The sequence below is a fragment of the Carassius auratus genome, linkage group LG28B (assembly GCF_003368295.1).
Source record: "Carassius auratus strain Wakin linkage group LG28B, ASM336829v1, whole genome shotgun sequence".
NCBI classification, from domain to species: Eukaryota; Metazoa; Chordata; class Actinopteri; order Cypriniformes; family Cyprinidae; genus Carassius; species Carassius auratus.
In genome coordinates, this window is record NC_039293.1 from 2,122,519 (window position 1) to 2,144,778 (window position 22,260).

The following is a 22,260-nucleotide window of genomic DNA, read 5'->3' on the forward strand; positions in this document are numbered from 1 at the left end:
ATACTTCCAACCAAAACTGACAATTCTGTCAAGTCGTTCCAAACCTCTAAGACCCTCGTTCATCTTCAGAACACACATTTATATTTTTAATGCAAATACGAGAGCTTTCTAATCACCCTTACGAAAATTAACCATGGTTTTACTACAAATAAAACCAAAAAACCATGGTTACTATAGTTAATCCATGGTAACCACAAATTAACCATAGTATATCCATGGTATTTGTAGTAAATCTGTGGTTATACAAATGGTAGTCAACACGCCAAAAAAATCCATGGGTTACTTCAGTTTTACTATAATAAAACCATGGTTATTTTTCGTAAGGGCAGGCATGGACAGCAAGGGTATACTACCACGGTCAAGACCTAGAAGCATAGGTAAAGACTTAGGCCTGTGACATCAGTGGTTCACTTCAACCGTAACTTTATGAAGCTACAAGAATATCTTTTGTTGGCACAGACAACTAATGCCATGGACTATTTTAACAATGTCCATCTGGGTCTTGAATGTGGTAGTTAATCTGTTGCTATCTGTGGAGGGTCCGGAACATATAAAATAATGTGTTTCAAATGTCTTAGGGGTCTTGAATTAATTACAGCATTTTCATTTTTGGATGAAATTGCCTTTTAGGCATCTTACACAATAATACATCATGAAATAGCCCAATTTTACATGGAAAACATTTCTGAAATGAAGAAAGACACTTTTGTTGACTTTTTCTTTTATTCAAAAATATAGCAGTTATAGCCTCGAAATTGTAGCAAAGATAGGAAAGACAAACATCACTGTTATCACATAGAGGGAAAACATGAAGATAAACTTTGCTTAATCCACCTCACACACAGCCACACAATTTCAGACATAAACAGACTTCTCTCTTTTTTTTGTTGCTTGTTTTGTCTTGCTAAATTTAAAATGCACTGCTAGCACAAGGCTATGCAAATTAAACAGAATGCTAACCTCGTGTCTTTTTCTCTCTCCCTGAGGTTTATCCTGAAGCAAATTAGGTAAATTCTTACTAAGCATTTCTGTTTACAGTAATCAAACCAAGATGGATCATTTGGCCCATATCTGAAATGGTAGATTAAGGCAAAGCCTAATTTATTCACCATGTTAAATGATATTCAAAAGTCAGGCTTACTAGGCAGTACATGCTAGATTAGATTTGGCACTTTTCTGCTTAAGGCTGATGTGACCCCAAGTGTGAAGCAGCTGAGAATTCCCGTTAAGTCTCGTCTTACTGTAGTCTTGATGTCGAATTCAGAGACCATAAGCTTGCAGACTACTGCAGTTAATTTACACATGAAGGTTTGCAGTAATAAAGGCCTCATTTTAAGTCAAGATCATCTGCTATACTGTATGTAGACATGTACACAATGAAAAAGTCAAAAGATCAAACAGAATCATAGATTATTAGTGTCTTTGCTCATAAGTGTATTAAAGCACCCCAGTGAATTTACCGAGGAGCAATGCCAGTGCCATAACTTGCTAATGTCAGAGTTAACACAATTAATAAAGCCGATATGTTCATGTTTACTAGAAGACGTGACTTAACAACTGACTTTTTAGTTGTACTTGACATGACACATATTGTTTAATCAATGGTTTAAATGTTTCAATGACGGCGACAATCAAACTGATCAAAAACTCCAGCAATAAACACCAGTAGTTCCCCTCGCACGCCAAAAAGTGCAGGAAGGAAGTGGTGAGATATGCAAGATACTTAGCAAACAGCTACTATGCAAAACAAGTAAAAACTGAAAAATGAGATCTAATGGAGGGACACCTGTTGCCACTCTTCCCAAAAGTGGACTATGATCAGTCTCTGGAGAGGTTTTCAAACTTCCACCACCTTCAAATTGTCAGTATTCGAGATCAGTGCAGTGTGTAATCAGCTGCACAAGGACGTTTCCTGAGCTTCACAGTAGCTCTTAAAATGACAGTTTTACCGGATGCCTAACTGAATTATATGTAATCTAGAGATAAAGTATTTGTCTCACTCATTATATCACTGAACAAATCATATTATTTATTTGAATACGCTTGTGCTCTAAATCAAAAGAACAAATATCTTTATGCACCAAGTCATGGGCAGGGTTCCCACATATTTTGACCAATGAATTTACAAGAGCATTCCAGTTGCTTTGTGATTACCAGGTAAGAATTTTTTTTTTTTTTTACAATTTCTTTGAGAATACAAAACACAATTGTTCACAGACAAAGTATTTTAGAGCTGAGAATAACTTTGAAGAAATACATTGTCTTGATTTTTTTTTTTCAAAATCCCTGATATTTTCATTTTACAACTGTGGGAACCCTGCATGGGACTATGGGAAAATGGCTTAAAACAGCATCTGCTTGCGCAATCTGTTTACGGTTTTGGTGACGTATGTATCCCCTATGCCTGTCTTTCCTTTAGTAGAGCTATCAGTGGAACTTGTAGCAGGTATCTTTTGGACTCAACACATCCAGCTTCTCATCTTAGCATGGGTCAGTAGTGTGACAGATGACTTTGGTGTCTGAGCTAATGCAGTCTCCCCAACTTATCTCAACAGGGACACAGGAACCTGAGGCACCAGCTTGACGTGCTTACATCTACACTGCATTTCTCCTCGTTACACATTGTCAAATTCTAGTCTTAGATATTCATCTCTCCATCCCCAGAAAGGTTTACTGATTGTAGGGTTTCATACACGGATCTCATCATCCTCATCTTCCATGAAGGAGGAGAAGGCTGGTTCATTGTCTGGGTTGCAGTTGTTATTGGTAACTCGAATATCTTCCTCGTAAGGCTCACTGGTTGGTTTCTCCTCCAAGGCAGCTGAACCTGAGCTGGAAACTGAGCAGCTGTCGAGGTGATGCAGGTGTTTGTGGTGTGGTTCTGGGGTGCTGGTGCCTTCACTCTGTATCTCCAAGTCAACAGAGCTGGGAGCCCTCATGGGACCCTCTTTATGAGCAACTAACCCCTCTGGTTCCTCTTCTTTCACAACAACCTCCCTCATTTCCTCATCCATTTCCACTCCTCCCAGGTTGAAGTAAAGAGGAGATGCATGTCCCTCACTGCTCTTGCCTTCTTCAAACCCCTGGTCGTCATCTTCCTTCTCCATGACCCCTAGAATGTCCCCCAACATCGAAGGCCCAAGATCAACATGGAATGACATCACAGATTCAGCTTTCTTCAATCCTCCCCCATTGTAAGACGGGGAAGGTCGTAGGTCGGTCAACACCCCAAAATGCTTCTCATGTAGCTCCAAGTCCAATGCTTCAGCAGAGGCCCCATTGGAGGGGCTTGAGGTCAAGCTCTTGAGCACCCTCTTTTCTCCCTCCTGTCCTTCTTCATTGTTCAGAAAGGGCAAGGACATGGCATTCTTCACAAAGGTAGGTGACTCACTGGGAGGATGGAGGTTATTGTCTCGCTGGTCTACTCTAGTGACCGACTGAGAGCGCTTGCTGCTCCGGAAGGTACGAGACAACAGTCCCGGTCTTGGAGAGCGAGGATGGGTGTGGATTTCTTTGGGTGGCTCTCCGGATCGAGTGCTGAGGAAAGAGGTGTCTCCAAAAGCTTCCCCGCTGCGCCCTACATGCATGGTGTGCCGGAAGTCACCCAAGGGAGCGCTGATCATCTCAGTAGTGAGGTCCATACGAGAGCGCCGTTTGGTCTGAGACCCCGACACCAGCTGCTTTAAGATGGGCATCTTCGTTTGACTGGTGCTTTTGTGTTATTCAAGAATAAGTGGTTTTCTTCTAACGAGTCCTAAGGGGTTCCTGATTCAACCAGATTTTGCTCAGATTCAGCCCGACTCTGTCCAGTCTTGATGGCCGTCACTTCAGTTGCCAAACAGGAGATAATCTGTAATTGGGAACAAACCAGATTAAAATCAACTTTCATAGTTAACTGGAGATGACAATTTGACTCTAAGCAAAACCACAGTGCAAAGCCAAGAAGTTAAGTTAATTATAGTGCTGTGTTGTTTGACTTTCTGCATGCGAGATCAATACAGACAGAAGAAATTGGCAGTCCAGGCAGAACACAGGCAGTTCCAGGATGTGTTGTCAATGTGTCTGGCCAGAATACCAGCAGAAGCTGCAGTGTCATTCTTTTCCCTGAGCTAAACTCCAGAAGTGTTTCTGGCATTCAGATGAGGTAAGGGTCAAGATTCTTGTGATCAGGCAGCTGGAGTTTCAAGTCATTAAAAGATAAGCAAAGACTGATAAAATAACTTAGTTGAGAGTTTAACTACTTAGTGAAATACTTAAGGTGTCATGAGTAATATCCTTATAAGATGAATTACATGAAACATGCCACAAACTATATTTTTCCCAAAATAAAAATGGTCATTGGGATCATTAAAGGTGAGTTTTTCTTTGGTAAGTGCTATAATCAGTTCTCCAGTGCATCTACCAACCCAGAAAATGTGAAAAAAGAACAACCCAGTAAATTGTTTTTGGTTAGCCTTTCTGCAAGGTTGTGAAAAAATGACTCACTCAGATTTACCTCCTCCCATGACGTGATAAAGGGATCTTATAATAATATAACTGCCCTTTTATCTGCAAGTTTCCACCCATGGCACCACCATTATGTTTTTGCAAGTGACAACGGTGTGCTTCGGCATGGCAAAAGTTCAGTCAAAGTGTGCTAACCGTTCTATGTCTAAGGCTGCACTCTTGAAGACAGAACACTATTGAGAGTCCCACCCTCAGAGGAAACAAGAGGGCAGTGGATTTATTGATTTATTTACTGAATATTAAACTGCCACCACACAGATCTAATATAAACATGCAATTTCTTACCCAGCTGTTTCACCTACATAACTGTTTTTGTAACCTGTGTGTTTTTAACATAAATTTGTGTGTGTATTTGACAGTTTAAGCACAATAAGACAGGAAAGAAGTTTATTACTCACATGCCGTGTGACAGCCACTTTCTGTGCGCGCTCAGAAAATCGTACATAAGAAGTTTAAATGAATATGTCCACTTTAACATTTAAATTTTTATGACTTTTTTGAAATAGGAAATTCTCAAATAAATGGGAATTAACTAAAAACATGTTAATGATCCTACAAGAATACACAAGTACATCGACACAAATTGCGACCAGCTGCCACTGATACTTAGTCTAGAATATCATCTCATCAAACACCATTGCTCTGCACTAGATAAGATTGTTAAGCAAGTGACATCTACTTCCTCTGTAATCATCCATGACTGTATAAATGGCAAAGACAGAGGAACATGGTAAGCCATGACCCTATTGATGGCTCAGGTAACATTATTCCACACGACTTCACCTTTACTCTCTAAATGAAGTAGCTCATCAGGGACAACCACAATTTACATTAAATTAAGTGTGAACACATTTACACAAAGACAAACAAATGCAAACCTCAGACTCGAAACACAACAACATGCTCACCTAATTGTGAAAGAATAAAATGCTTACCCTCAGCGGAAAGTCTTGTGGCATTACTCCCAGGTCTGTAAATTAACACTAAGTGTGGGAGATGTGTCTTTCCTGTCACTGATCTACTGTAATATTCATACAGTCCTTTCTTTGAAAACAAACAGCAAGAGGTGCCCGACCAACTCATGACCTCTTTCTGGCAGAATCTTCCTCTACCAGCTTCGTCTGCACTTCCTCAATGTCCTTACCTGCCTGTGTCTCTATAGCAACACCCCTCCGCACACAAACAGATGTTAGCGTTTCCTGTCAGCATGCATGCATTTTCCTCCTTTTAGTATTAACCAAGTCGTTTTTCTCTCAAACTCTACTGTTCGATGATCAAAATATATCTGCATGGTTAATGACTAAATTAAAAACCTAAATTACCCACAATGATTTGATCAATTATGCACAACCTCTATGACTAGAATAGTATTATCACTCTCTTTGGCATAAAAGATTAATTACACAGAGCAAATTACATACCATGTCTCAGAACCACTGAATATCAGAAATCACTGGTTAAATAAAGAATAATGAACATCTTCTATTGTGTCTTCTGTTAGAGACTGACTAAACACATGCAGCCAGAACCCTCCCTGGAGTCAAGAGAGAGCGCGGATAAGGCTCAGGCTCAGCCAATGAGAGACGAAGTCCTGCGGCTCTCTGCTGCACACACCCGTTTCCATGACATCATTTCATGGATGCTCTGAGTATGGGACGACGAGCCCACCTGAAAACAAAGCAAGCCTTTGCATGGCCTCCTAAATGATGTCCAGGAAAACAGGGCGATGATGTCAATACTAGACAATATTAGTATTTTTTTTATTATTTTATTTTTTTACTGCAAGTTAATCATGTTTTAATTCCTTAGCTTAAAATAATTACATTTAGCTATTAATAAAATACAATTTTATTTAATACTTAGGAAGCATGTCATCATACAAGAGCTATTGATATATCTGCCGTTGCCAGGTTTGTAGACTAGTCCAGAAGCAAAAAATACAGAGAGAAATCTGAATCATGTAAATTCTGAAATGTCTAATGTAAACGATTTAGAAAAAAACTATATATGTATCATTCATTACTGTTCAAAGGTTTGGGGTCAGGTCAACACCAATAGCCTTGTGGTTTGCTAACATATAGCATGCCGTCCTGAGTTTGAATCCCAGCTTGAGGACCTTTCCCAATTCCACCCCCCTCGAACTTTGCTTCCTGTCACTTTTACAGCTGTCATACACTGTCCAAAAATAAATGTACAAATATTTAAGTAAAATTCAATAATAAAAAAAAAACGAGGAAGATAAATCATTAAATATTTTAATTTCTTTGACAGACATTTCATGCAAGGCTGAATTGACTTCAAATTCAAAAATACAGTAAAAACTGTAATATTGTAAAATATTATTACAACATTTAAAATAACAGTTTTTCTATTTAAATATATTATAAAATGTAATTTGCGATACAAAGCAAAATTTTCAGCAACCTTACTCAAGTCTTCAATGTCACATGATCTTTCACATATCATTCTAATATGCTGATTTGCTGCTCAAAAAAACATTATTATTATTATTATCATCATCATCAATGTTTAAAATTGATTTTTGTTTTCAGGATTGTTTGATGAATAGAAATAGAAAACAGCATTTATGAAAAAAATTAGTCACTGCATTTAATACATCATTTCTGATGCAAGTATTAATTTGTTGAAAAAAACTCCCTAGTAGTGCATAAACTTTTTGTATATATATTTGTATATATTGATCATAACAAACTATCTAAACATTAATCTAATAGTCCAAACTCATAAGCACAGATAAATCACGTTGGCCATAGTAGGTTACCACTTACCGATGTGTGTTAGTTCAGATCTCTGCCGATGCAATGCAATTGGTTAGCTTCTGCTTAAAGTTGTTGTTTTATACAGCCAGCTACAATGTTTTCCCCCCACCACAACCAAGAAAAAAAAAACTTTATATATAATGGTTAGCATTTCCCAAAAGGGGCATAGTCTGTTTTTCCCCACTAATTTGAAAATAACCTAAATAGAAATTTTTAAATAGAAATATGGAAGTCTAATAAGACTAACAAATTGCTTCCCATAAAAAGGGCACAAACAGAAGGCCAAAAGGGGACAGTGATCAATATGCAAAATTATTCAGTTACGACACAAATTACAATGCAGAACAACGGTTCACAGCATTCTGGACAAAGACAGCAGTGTTTATATGAGGTGTTGCAACTGGGTGGCATGAGCTGGAAAAAAAACAAGCAGTAGATGAAAGACATGAAGCCCTAAATCCCCTCCACACACAGTTCCACTGCATTTTTGTCCTGTCCCACATACACCAAAGCCCTAAGTCTAGCCAGCTAAGCAAGCTCGATTTTGTTTATTACATGAAATGTAACATTCATTGTTCAAGTACTCACATAGTTCTAATTTGAATAAAATATATTTCTGGCACAACACTTCTATATAGACGCACTGTAATCTTAATTTGTCCAATAGCGACCTACAATGCTCTATTAGCACATATTGTGGGAAAGGCTAACAACTTTTGGTTACCAGCAGTCCATGTGCATCTCTGGACCAGTTTATCAAACGCTTCTGGTCGGGAGGAGCTTTATTTATAGACGTGCAAATATGAAGTTAGTACGGGGAGCATGGGAAGGCAGCGTGGGAAACAACAGGCCTCTGAGGGGGTGAGTGACTTTACAAATACCCTTACAACGTCTGTGATAGTAATGCAGTTCATAGCATGTTCATGATGCAGTTGGACTTCCTCTGTACAGACTAAACACATCTCCCTCTCTCCCACTATCAGCTCCTCATCTTCATCCCTGAGACCCTATACATACTAACCTCTGACCCCTGTGTGAGTTTAGGAGGTTTAGCAAATCTCATAGAAAAACATACACACAATGCACTCGGGATGACTTTGGTTGCAACAAGCATCTCGGAGCGAGGAACAAAACCTTATTTTGAAATTCAAGAGACTGTTTGAATATTTTTCATACATATAAAAAGAAGAAAGTGTGTATTTCTGCCCCACTAGCAGCAGATCAGAAATGCAAACTCTAGGTCGACCCTACACAAAAATAAAATAAAATACATGCATTCCTTTTCCGTCGAAAGTAAGCAGTGCGCAACTTGCCAGCTTTGGCATCGCAATAAATCGCATTATCCAGAAAATTCAATAATGAATTCAAAAGTAGTTTATTGTGCACATTTTACATTTAAAAGTAATGCTATGTGAACAAAACTTTGCAATAAGGTGCTTTTTTTTTTACAGCAGTATTCCTTTTACATAGTAGCAGTTGAAATATTTATTGTAAATTTCCACTTATAACATTAATGTAACCAAAGCTATTTGCCACTGCCCGGGCATTAAAGTTTTTATAGAAAATATTTTATAGTCGGCCATACTGGCCTGCTAAACTTTGCCCTGCTTGGAGGTCAGCTGCCTTTAGTTTTTGCAGAAATTACATACTTCACCTCTAAACGTGAAGAATTGGTAAATTAATCTCGTTTAATGACAACATTAAGAAAACATGCTGTTTGAGTCTGAAGCACACTGGTGCGTCACATGCACTTCAAGTTGTCTTTGGTCTTTGCAGTGGACAAACAAAGCTCACTCTCTGTGAACAAGCGTCTCTGTGGGAATCAAACAAAAGTGCTGAGTGCATCCTAGCACTCAGACAGTGAATGATCTACTGTTGATCCGTGGAAGTTTTTCTTTGCCTGCATGGAAAGAGGCACCCAGAGCCATGTGAGCCGTCTTTTATTATACGTCTTAACCATAAATAATTGATCACATGCATTCTGCTCAATACCAGAATCCTCATACCTACTTAAAAAAAAAAGACTAGAGCAGAAAAGAAAGACTCATTTTGCTTTAATTCAATTATAGTGTGCTATGCTGTGAAAGGCCTGCAAAAAAAATAAATAAAAAAATAACTTCTATACTTGCATCACCTTGCAGTAGTAAACGGAATGAAGTGCAAGCCACTCAGTTCATTAATTATTGAGTGAATAGATCTCTAGAAGGGAGCAGTGATTCCTACTGGACATAAATCTGTTAGCGGCGATGCAACGCGACATGATGAGGTGTGTGCATCCAGCTGGGACAGATCCGTCTGCCTGGGTCCATTAGGAGCCAGTGACCTGGACAGAGGCCCTCGTGACCCCGGGGCCACACAAACAGAGACCCATATGGTACAAGCTAACTTACATTACCACAGATCTTTACACAGCAAGGGACACCAAGACTGGTAAATAAACGAATGGCTTTGATTTATTTGAAGGTGTCCTTGTTACAGTGCAATTATATACAAGTACAGAGTCAACTTGATTAAAAATATTTACTATGGTTAAGATTAGAGTTTGGTTTAGTGCTAGTTTAGTTGCAATGTATGTTCCCTTACGAAAGGAAAATATATTTACCAATATATTTCTTAAAATATATTGTGATATATTGTAATATATTATTTTCCCTTTTTATTTTCTAATATTTTATATATTTGAATACATTTAATAATATATGGATGATACATATATTATATAATATATTGCAAAATATACAAATGATTGCCGCTTTCAATATATTGCAATATATTGGAAAAAATACATATATATAAGAATATATGCCTAATATATAACACGATATTTTCCAGTATACTGCAATATATTTTTGTTTCATAAGGGTTAAGTTGGTTTTACAGCAGAATTTGGATTTGCCACGTTTTTAATAGAGTTTGCATTATAAAGTGAAACAATAGACTTATTTACTTATTGTGCATAAATACTGTTATTAGTATAGTAGCTAAATGCATGAATGTGTGACAAGGACACTATACAAAGCAGTGTTTTAAATAAAAACCCTACAGAAACTGGTATTAAGGGCCTATTTGCATCAAAATCAAATGCACTCAAGATGGTCTAAAAAGATGTGGTTACACAAGTTATTGCAAACTACAACTAAAACTGAAACTATTTCTTGAAAGCTTTTTTTTTATTATTGAAATAAAGTTACAAATATAAATATTAGATGGAAAACTTTCAATTAAAACTATTTTCAGTTAGTTTCCAAAGCAACATTTCAAATTTTCATTTAAATATTAAAATTACTACAACTACGACCACAATAAAATAGAAATAACAACAAATGACAAAATTACTAAAACTTAAACTAAAATATAAAAATAAAAGCTAATTTAATATACTAATAAATACTATAATGTTATATACATAATAATAAATTAACATAGATACAATTCACCCACCAAAACAGAAAAAAAAATGATAACATGAATACAATGCAAGTCATGATGCATAAAAGCATTACTATATTAAAAAAGGTAAAACCCGTCAACAAAAAAAAAAAAGACAAAATATAAAATACACCCACTTAAAAGCGGTGAGACCTAGATTTTCGAACAGAAGATAAAAAATAAAAAATAAACTTATTTTGAGCTTTTCTTGTGTTCTGTTTTCATTCCCTGTAATGTGAACAGACATTTAAAGAGAGTGCTGAAAACATCAACATCTGACTGTTTTTAATTGCAGCAGCACAGTTACGGATGTTGATGTAAGCGTCAAGCGCCCATGAAAAGTCTTCCATCTGCGGTACCAGAAATAGCCTAAATATTTGATTTGGAGAGCAGATATTGACCAGAGCTGATTCAATTACCTAAGCACCTACAGCATCTGCTCAGCCCATTTGTCCACCCACATGCCGATAACCATAAAAACCAAATCGGACCAGCTCTGAAAAGCCAGCTAATCTATTAATGCTGCTCAAACAGGCCTCAGATAATGCTAAGCCTGCCATTACTAGTGGAGATCTGAAGCTGCATGTGAAAGGATGAGGGGAAGGCAGAGTAAATATTATTCACCTGAGATAAAATAATCTTCACACCATGGTCCCTCGTTAACTTCTCTTCCTCCCGTCACACATTGTGCAAAAGCTCAGCGTGATGCCTCCTTCCCTGAGGTGTCATCTGCATTTGCTCACAAAAGGCTACTGGGCTGGATGTGGCAGGCCTCTTATACAGAGCCAAAACAGCATGACAACAGTCAGGAGGGGGCTTTCAAACAGATCAGTCCAAAGGTCCGAGTCGGCATTATCTTGGGTGTCAATATCTTGATTGCTTTGTGGTGATTTAGATGATGTAAACATATTGGCTGCAACTAGAAATGGTGTCTCGCCTTGCCATGTACCATTATAAATGTGCTACAGTCAGACTGAAAGATGTCTTCTGTAGTTGTATGTCACCGAAGGGACCAGAGGCGATTGTAACTGGAGGAGAAAAGCAAGAGTGATGATACTTCAGCACAGAATCTCTCTCTCTGTCTGAGAAAATGAGTGCCAAGATTTGACCATACTAGCTTGTGAGAATGAGAGCAGTTGTAGCCTTATTTATGAAGTGACTGAATATTTTTTTGGGAATTTATGAGCAATTTTTTATGATCCAATCAAAATGATGACTCAAATGAATATGCAAAATATGCAACAAACTTCAAAGCGTTACATTGTCTTTTCAACTCAAAACAGAATTAAATCATTTCAAATTATTATAATTTAGGTGCTTTATTTTAGTAATACTATTTTATCTTTATATTTATTTGTATTAATTTCTAAATTTAATAAATTTAAATATTTATATTTTATCTCTTATAATTTAATATTTAATAAATATTCATGTTTTACATTTGCATTATTTTTATTTTTGTTATTTTTGTCTTGATATTTACTTATTTTCATTTTTATATTTTGACTTATATTTATTTTTATTTTTAATGTATTTTCATAGTTATTTATGTTTTTATTTCTTATTTATTTTTCAATGCTTATTTATCTTCATATGCATTTATTTATTTATATTATATATGTTTTTATATTTACATTAAAGCATATTTGTTTTATATTTAATACATTTAATATGTATATTTTATTCCTTGTTTTTTTACATTTATATTTATTTAGTTATTTTTGTTCTTATATTGAAATGTATTTATATGTCTAACTAATTTTCATATTTATTTAATTTTTTTTTCATATTTATTCCATTTATATTTATTTGTATTCTTAAATTCCTACATTTTCTGAATTAGATTTAGTTTTTGTTTTTTTATTCATATAATTGTGTTTATATTTTTCTTTATTCCTTTCCTTCTTTGTCGTCAGCCTCTCCAAATCCATCATCTTGACTTTAATTTTAATGCGTATTCAAATGGTGGGGACAAAACAAAGTACTTGATATAAATGTACAATCCTAAAATAACTATGCAATGATTTTCACTAGACTAACTGCACTGTATTTTTTCTGGACGTTGTTTTTGAGCAAAGAACAATAAAGCCAAGTACAGGATTATTCACACAGTAGAAATGTTGGCGTTTACACACACAATCCATTGTTATTGGCAGGAATAATCACGTCAGCACATCTATATTCATTCTGCTCCAAAGCTAAATATTTTCAAAGCTGCATATTTACAGAGGACGGCCCTCTGATACAGCTCCCAAAACACTGGCAGACAGATGACAGACGGACAAACACACGGCTAACACAACAAATGACTGTAAGAACTGTATCCTCATGTAGCCTCAATATCTGGCATGAAGCACTCACTCACACAGGAAGTGACCATCAGCAGCACTTTTAAAGAGAAAACCACAGTTTATTTTGTATTTAGGTGCAGTTTGGGGTCTGGTTAACCTAAAATAGATGAAACCACAACAACAGACCAGTGTGAAACAATTTTAATACTAGTGCTTCAGTCTTCAAGAAGTGTTTACTTGCTATTAAGTGCCTTTGTATCTTTTAAAAGTTTGATTTCATTAACTTGACTAACTGGTAAACACCTGTAAACATAATTTTGATATGTATTGCTTATATATCAAAGTTTTGTTTGCAAAACACAGCAGACAGCCAGTGAACAGACTATGATGAAGAAAAAAGAAAAAAACTTGTGAGAGGACCAGGCCAAACTTTAAGTAATAACATTAAATTCATTGTTAATGTATTTATACACAATAATATGAATATGTATAGTTATTCACACGGATGACATTTGTAACTATAGTTTTGATAATCGCTTAAATTCTATAAGAATAGGGAGCTAAGAGAAACAATTTCTTTCGAATCATTTTCAGAATGATTTTTCATCTGAGGAACGATATAAACATCGACATTCAATCAAAATGAATCTTGCTTTCAAGAGCTTGAGCATTTAAAGTGGCAGACTACAAAACTGCTAATAACAAACAATGTTATGATTTGCTGATTTGGACATTTTATAGATCATTTTTGGTGTGAACAGGATGCATTTATCTTAAACTGGCACTTGCTAAACGAGTAAGTCATTCAACTTTAGGGGCTGTGGGTAAAAGAATGAATATGGACTTAACCCTTAAAGAACGTTTTCAAACCAGAACATGAAGTCTGAAATATCAAGTGAAATACAGTTGATTCCTGGTGCAGCCACAGAATGACGTTAAACAGATAGAGATTGTAGACGAGGGTTATGGACAGGAAGGGCAAAGTGTCCACGCCCTCCCATCCCAACTGAAATCAACTCCCTGCCCTTCCGTAACAGCATAAACACACCATAAACTCAATTCCCCATCACACTAAACAAACAAACAGCCCAGCAGGCCTCCATAAAAACCACTGTTATTGGTGCTCCAGTGACGTTTAGGATTGACTTCATACAACTTCATATAGTTACATTATGTTCAACTGTGTTACAAATTGCATCCATCTTACTGTAAATCCAGCACAAATCAAAGTGAAAAACACTTTATGCATACAAAAAAGAACATGTGGACAGCTAATAAAACCAACATCAATCCCTTAATAGCATGTAAACCTTTAGAGGTGTAATTTGATGCAGATGTTTACAAATCATGTCAGCTTCATAGAATATTGAATTCATTGAATGACATTGTTTGACTTAAATTACATCCTTGGTATGCTTCAAGAATAATGCAAATTAATCTATATTTGCATCTGCATATACAGTATATGAAGCCACAAACACAAATGCGATCACCCCCACTGCATTAGAACTTTCCTTTGCACTCCTCGCTTTAATGAGAGTCTATTTCACCTAAAGGCAGATTTGACACCCAGCTGTGAACATTACAACCACTCTTATCCTGACCAGGTGTGATGATACTGCCAACAAGTGTCTTTAAAAACACATGCTCTGCAGTCATAAATCATGTCCGGAATTTCCAGTGATAGGATCCATGAAAGGCATCCTTTTAAATAGCTGAAATGCTGCCTTGACACTGATCTGTTTTTTTTTTTTTTTTGCTTTTATGTTGATGCGTCATGGAAAAAAGAAAAGAGTGACAAAGCCACACTCAGATATTCAAACAATGCCATATTACTACTTCCAGGGAACTTTTTATTGCATCAACTATTGTAACGACTAGAGCCCGACCAACATTGTTTTTTTTGGAGGCTGATGCCAATATTGGGGAGTAAAAAATTCTGATATCGATACATCAGCCGATATTCTTTATGTGTATGTTATAGTACAGTACCAGTTAAAAGTGTGGACACACTGACATTTACATTTATTCATTTAGCAGATGCTTTTATCCAAAGTGACTTACAATTGACCTATTGGTAAGCCCCACCCCCCTTAGTTACTGTTGCTCCCTTATATACCTGGAATCAGTGTTACAAGTACCATAGGCACATCATTTTTCCATTTTGTAGCATAACACAATCAAACCGATGAGCGCTTTGGTCTTCCAATGTTTTTCTATGGCACTGAAACCTAAAGATGTCTGAGTTCTGCTGCTTGTGTAACTGATATTCGACTGCCATTGGCTCATCTGCATTCCAGGTGATGGGCTTACCGATAGGTAATTTGGGGAATACTGTACATCAAGTGATTCATCTTAAATGATTTGTTTTAAGTGTACTGATCAGTTTTTTTTTATTTATTCATCAAAAATTTCAAATTCCGTGAAATTCCACGTTATACAGTAAATTCCATTTTTATGACTGGATTAAAACAGAACGGATGCAGAGAGAGGCATCACTGCACTGGAACAGTCAGGCTTTGTGCTTGCAGGCTACAACTGCCAAAATCTTCCAACTGAACCATAGCTAAGGTTAATCCAAAAAGGTCACTGGGTTTATTAATACATACCTTTTATATAAAAAAGCTGCTAAAAGTTGTTAAATATAGTGCTAAAGTTGCGGTTTTGTGTGTGAGACACGGAAGCTGATGGCAGGAGCGGTGGTCAAGGTGGATACAGGGACCTGAGTTGCTTGTAGCAAAAAATGAAGCATGCTCTGCTGAACAAACTAAGTAATTACACCATTTACAAGCTTATATCTGTGTTAAATAAATGTTCTGTAAACATTTTTTTTATAAATTATATCGGTGGCATATACGCCAATGCAGATATATCGGAGACAGGCTGATATCGGCCGATAAAATTGGCAAAACGATATATCGGTGGGGCTCTGATTACAACAAAGAAATGCCTCTACAACTACCTAGTAACCCACACAATGCTCCTTCCCCTACCATCATATATTCTGATATTGAATAAATTTGACACATAATAGACAAAAATAGTGGTACAAAAGATTAACACAAAACAGATACTAAGTAACTTCTACCTGGCATTAAGGTGCATTTTAAGTGATCTGATCACAAGTGGTCAGCCAAGACGGATTAGCGTTTACAGCTGGTCTTAACATGCATTTTAAAATGCATCTCCTGTGAACACTTGCTTTCAGATTTCGTCTAGACACTAGACACACTGAGTGCGGCAAATGCAAATACAACTGAATGAATGAAGCCATTACACTGCGTATAAGTAGGAAAGAAACCAAATGAAAAGAATACGAACAGTAAAAATCCACAGGTTTAGGCACAATATAGTAAAGTTTAAATTGAGTATTTTGTTGCAGTTTTTTTTTTTTTTTTCAGGTCTGCAGTTGAGTGGTTGTCATTCCTGCATTTTTTACCAAAACATCCATTATAATCAATGACAAATTTTATATTGCTCAACAAGTGTTTTCACTGTGTTAGTTCTGATGAAAGCATTCGTAAGATTGCATAAATCATACTGCAATACAGAGATCATTGCATAGTATGCTCTGTACACATGACTGTTTGGCTGTAGGGCTGTGCTGCAAGCTTTAATTTACCTTGCATAATTCTAAATATAATGCAGTAGTCTGCACTTTTCATGATTAGCCAATTGGTGTTTATTATAGTAAAAAAAGTAAAATTTCTGAAAGAGTTCCACATGTAATGCTCATTTCATATGCAAAGATGATAGCCAATCATAGCAGTGGCCATTTACATTGAAGTCTCACAGCAGACACACCCCTTCCAACACACTGTTCAACTAAGAGAGCTAAAATCACGGAAGCATTAACAAACCTTTAACTATGACTCTTGCTTTAACTATGAAAATATATATCTAAATAATATATCTAAATTACGGCCTATGCTCTCAATGTCAAATGCAGAAATGTAAATCCATGCGTTTATGACTTCAAGGTTAGATTATTGTAATGCGTTATTGGGTGGTTGTTCTGCACGGTTGGTAAACAATCCCCAGCTAGTCCAAAATGCAGCAGCAAGAGTTCTTACTAGAACCAGGAAGTATGACCAAATTAGCCCGGTCCTGTCATCGCTGCATTGGCTCCCTATCAAACATCGTATAGATTTTAAAATATCGCTTATTACTTATAAAGCCCTGAATGGTTTAGCACCTCAGTACTTGAATGAGCTTTTGTTACATAATAATCCCCCACGACTGTTGCGTTCTCAAAACTCTGGCAATTTGATAATACCTAGAATATCAAAATCAACTGCGGGCGGCAGATCTTTTTCCTTTTTGGCGCCTAAACTCTGGAATAACCTACCTAACATTGTTCGGGAGGCAGACACACTCTTGCAAAATCTAAATCTAGATTAAAGACCCATCTCTTTAACCTGGCATACACATAACACACTAATATGCTTTTAATATCCAAATCCGTTAAAGGAATTTTAGGCTGCATTAATTAGGTAAACCGGAACCGGAAACACTTCCCATAACACCCGATGTACTTGATACATCATTAGAAGAATGGCATCTACGCTAATATTTGTCTGTTTCTCTCTTGTTCCGAGGTCACCGTAGCCACCAGATCCAGTCTGTATCCAGATCAGAGGGTCATTGCAGTCACCAGGATCCAGTACGCATCATAAACTCCCAATTTGCTGCTTATTAATAGTAAGATAGTAGATAAGTTTAGGTATTGGGTAGGATTAGAATATTGTCATGCAAAATATGTGCTTTATAAGTACTAATAAACAGCCAATATGTTATTAATAGGCATGCTAATAAGCAACTAGTTAATGGTGAGTACTGGTCCATATGCTGAAAAGTTACCAAAAAAATAAATAAATACAACATTTTAAAAGATTCACTTCACTTCAAGGTACACAATTGCATGACCATTTACAATGTAAAATGCCAAAACAGGTATTAAAAGAAGATAAAACAACCGACTTAATTTTAAAACTACTTTTTTTAATGAATCCAATAGCTGGTTTTGTTTTGAACCAGGAATTGCATCTCATTGGAGAAACCTTGATACGTGAGGCAGTCTAATTATAAAAGTGTGATTTCAAAAACTGGAAAGTTGTGTATTTACTTGAAAAAATCCATAATCCCTTAAACCAATAAGCATTTTTAGAATCTATATATATTTTTTTTCTAGTTACACAAATCTACAAAATATTTTATTGGGTAGAAATTGTGATAAAATATGTAAAAATAAAATACTTATCCTTAATGTACTACATCAAGTGAGACTGGAACAACTGGAAAAGTTAAGCTAATTAAAAGGTTTAAAAGACGAGCAAGAAAATTAACCTTGTTTGACTTATGGAATCCAGAAATCTAATGTACAGCTGAGTGGTTCCCTCAGAAAGCTGCATGATTTGAGGAATCATGTCAAAAGCACAACTGATGAAGGATAAGTAACAAGGTGAAGTTTTATATTTAGGCTTAATTATGAGATTCTGATGCTTCCCCTATCAAATGCCACTAATTAAACAGTGCAAGATTCTGATGTTTCAGGTTTTGTTTGGAGGTTACATAATGTTTAATGCGGTCATTGAACCGGCAGTGGATCAGAAAGAATGATTGTGGATTTGGATTAGGTTGAATTCAATTAGCTTTACCCTGCCCGCTGTATCATGTCAAATAAACCTCATGTGATATCTACATCTGCAACTGGTTTCATCAAGCATGTTATTTACACCTAACCTCATTCCCATCTATGATGATTCAATACATACGAACATCTCTTTCAGACATTTTTCAGCCTCCGGCGCTTGAGTTGCTGCCCTGTTCTGCGGAAAAATACAGTTTATGTGGAATTTCCTGAAACGTGAAAAGACTGGACACACATTCAGCCACACACAGACATGCAGAACTGTCAAGGTTGAAGGCATGCTCACACACAGCACGGAGACAAATACCACTTTGAAAACATACATGGTCTTCTTTTTACTCTATATCATGTGCTCTTTTACTGGGAAACTAATAGCATCCTTTCAACACCATATGATCTTATTTTTCCATTAGAAAACAAACAGAAACCAATTACATAGTCCAAAACACCCTCCAGGAAATCAGTCTATTGAAAATAGGGTGTTATGTACTAGAAAATCCTAAATTGAATCTAATTCATTAGCCTTTTATAAAAATAGAAGACATGGAACAAACTAGCAACGTACATGCACTCAAAGCCATTGAGGCTGAAAAAAGTTCCCATAATTAAGACACTTTGAAAAAAGCCCAGGGCAGCTGTTGAACAGTACAGTAATGAGGTTCACGGCATGCTATAGTGCAAATGAAAAAGCTAAAACACTAAAATGCTAACAGCATTGACTTCCAGAGGCAAACACACACAATTCTGCTTCTTCTGATATAAATGGGCTACAGGTAAAATTGAGATACTGTTCTCCCAAAAGTTTGAGGAACAGATTTTCTCAACAAATTAGTGGAAGTCATGTCAAGCAAACTAACAGAAAGAAAACGTATGCGAGCAATGTGTACACAAACTTGTACATCTGTTCCTGGCGGTCTGTTTACTGAGAGGGGAGTGATGTGAAACACATGGGTACCAGGATGACCAGCAGGTGCTGAACTTCTCTAACTAAACAAACACATTTATCCACTGGTACACATGTGCATGTGTGGACACACGTGTGTAAACACAGACCTTTAGACTCACTTGAGTGTTGCTCCATATGCCAGTCAACCATGAATTCAGATGGTGAGGCCTTTAAAATAACTTACCACAGTAACAACAATAGTTACCATCGACAAACTATAGCAGCTGTTGATTCTAATGTGAAAATTGAATATGAGATCCCCTTCAGCTGCATAAGATGTTTTATGAAGGATTTCAATCTGTGATTCATGAATTTCATTACATAAGAACAAAATATGGTCATCTTTAATCAAACAATGCCTTTTTTTTTTAAATCTTCTGATTTCAAAGTGATTCCAGTGGATTTATATGCACTCTGTATATGAAAATAAATATCTACATGATCCACTAACATTTAAAAAATAGAAAGAATCTAAATACTGCAGTCTTAATTTGGAAAAATGTATAGCTTTATAACAATTGTGGGTGTTTGGCTTTGTGCTATTTTATCAAATAAAGCATCATATTAATATGATTAGTTATGGAGTTTGTGTTTTTTAAAAACCTTGTAATATATAGGCTAGTATATAGTTTGTGTGTATGTATGTAAATGCACACACACCCTTTCAATTATAGCCAAATGTTTTAAACATAAATTTAACCGTTTAACCCCCTCGATTAAGACATTGGTTCTACAATGTAGGTCGGGATATTCAGGTTCATTACATCCATCCATTGCCATTCCCAATCCCCCTCTGCACTGGAGCTGCCCTTTGTGACAGACCTCTTAGTGGTTTCTCTCTGTAACGTTTGTAAACCTACATTCAATTCACAACAAAAGAAAGATATAGTACATGCTGTGCGCTTATTATACCCCGGCAATATTTCAGAGCAGTCATGCACATGGACATCAGCACAGTGACCGAGAAGTGACGGTGTCGCAACACAAATGACGTGTGTTGATTGAGCAAATGTGAGCTCTTGATAGGGAACAAGAGGGAGAAAATCAATATTTAAGAGCCTCTGACTCGCGAGTGTAGCGTGAAGCGCACGAGCGCATAAAGAACAATGATCCAGCTGACCATGTGGAGCAGTGATGATGATGATGACGGATCGTCATAGAAATAAACAATGAACACACAGAACGCGCTTCTATCAACGGAAAGGAAACGTTTTTATGCAGATGTTTAACGGTTGCATTATTTAATTCTATATTGCAAGAAAAAACATTTATTCTCATAATGATAAACAGCTTTCCAGGAAGGGACCCTCCTTTATTCGACCATGGCTTTGAAGACTGATGGAGGTCTCATGCTAGTAACGTTACAGTGCAAACTAATGAGTTGTTTGTCTCAACAAACTAAAAAAAAAAAAAAAAAAAAAACTTTGACCTAACTCAGTGGATAGCTAACTCTACTAAAACGAATGGTTATATTTGATTTTAACTTGTTTTAACCATATTTACGTTCACAAAAGTGCTCGAATAGCTCCTATCCATTCATGTTTTAATTGTGCTAAAATGAACTTTAAAAACTTACTGTTTGTAATGGTGTAATCCATGCACTGTGAACCTGCTGGTTTATCCCCCGGATGTATTAAATAGCCTTTCCGTTTGTTTGAGCTTGATATGCTCTTTTCTGTTGTTTCTTTATAGGTAACACATGTATCTCTCAGTAGTGATAATACACACAGACAGCCGCCCGCATCCTTCCTGTGTCAAGCTCTGCTGTAAACCGCTCTGTGCAATAATTAATTCAACCCCGCCCCCTTCACGCCACAGACACGCCCCTTCTTTGTATTAGACACCCCCCTATACACGCTGCTCTTAAAGAAACCGCACAATTGATACATAGAATATTATTATAGAATGTTTGTATAGCCATTTTAAACTTCACTGTTTTGTTACATTTCACAAAAATGATCAAGAGCATGTACGTGGGGGCTGTTTCACAAAGGACATTAAGAAAAGTGGGGGTTCAAGTTCAAAACCTGACTTGAAATAACCTAACAAATCAATAAGGACTGAAGCAGTTTCATAGATGACAATTTAGTTTCAGGAAATCTAACTAATTCGATCCAGGTTCAGTGAGTCAAGATAATTTGATATGCACACTTATTTTTATGCAGCCCTTAATGTCGATCACGGGTCAAATCGATCCGCCATGGAAAAGAAGCAACTATTTGTGTTGTGTTAGCCTGACAGTTAGCCTGCCCTGGACCAGGTTAGTTTCCAGGATAAGTTGCCAGAGTGACTGAGCTTGGGTTATGTTACATTTTGCTTTATGAAACCAAATCAAGTGAAAAGAAGTCAGACTGAAATAAGCCTAGCTTATTTGGTAAACTTGTTTTATGAAACATCCCCCGGGCTATATTTCAGCATGTGTGTGTGTGTGCTTAGTTGTCTTCACAATTACAATTGAATATAATTTACAACATTAACAAACTGTTTATAGTTACATGTAAGTGTACAGACACACACACACACACACACGTATACAATTGTACAATGTTTTCTATATTTAGAGTATTAGTTTTTTATTTTAAAAATATGTGACCTAGACATGCTAACATCCGATTTTCCCCATAGTTAAACTTGAGCATTGCTATTATTATGTAAATG

At 36.4% G+C, this 22,260-nt stretch overlaps 1 protein-coding gene across 2 annotated transcripts; it reads right to left on the reverse strand.

The window, feature by feature from the left end:
* Positions 1-709: 709 nt before the first annotated feature.
* Positions 710-21,383, reverse strand: LOC113067707 (cdc42 effector protein 4-like). 2 transcript variants are annotated; one of them, XM_026240120.1, is made up of 2 exons: positions 21,179-21,383; positions 710-3,850 (listed from the first exon to the last, which is right to left on the reverse strand). In XM_026240120.1, the coding sequence occupies exon 2, from the start codon at positions 3,693-3,695 to the stop codon at positions 2,688-2,690; it is 1,008 nt and encodes a 335-aa protein (XP_026095905.1). In that variant the 5' UTR covers positions 3,696-3,850; positions 21,179-21,383; the 3' UTR covers positions 710-2,687. The 2 variants fall into 2 exon arrangements, with proteins under 2 accessions (XP_026095905.1, XP_026095906.1); XM_026240121.1 differs by lacking the exon at positions 21,179-21,383 and adding an exon at positions 7,296-7,334.
* Between the last annotated feature and the right edge of the window lie 877 nt (positions 21,384-22,260).

Bases quoted from the DNA above. Each gene is read 5' to 3' on its own strand.
- LOC113067707 (XM_026240120.1), bottom strand. From the start codon at position 3,695: ATGCCCATCTTAAAGCAGCTGGTGTCGGGGTCTCAGACCAAACGGCGC.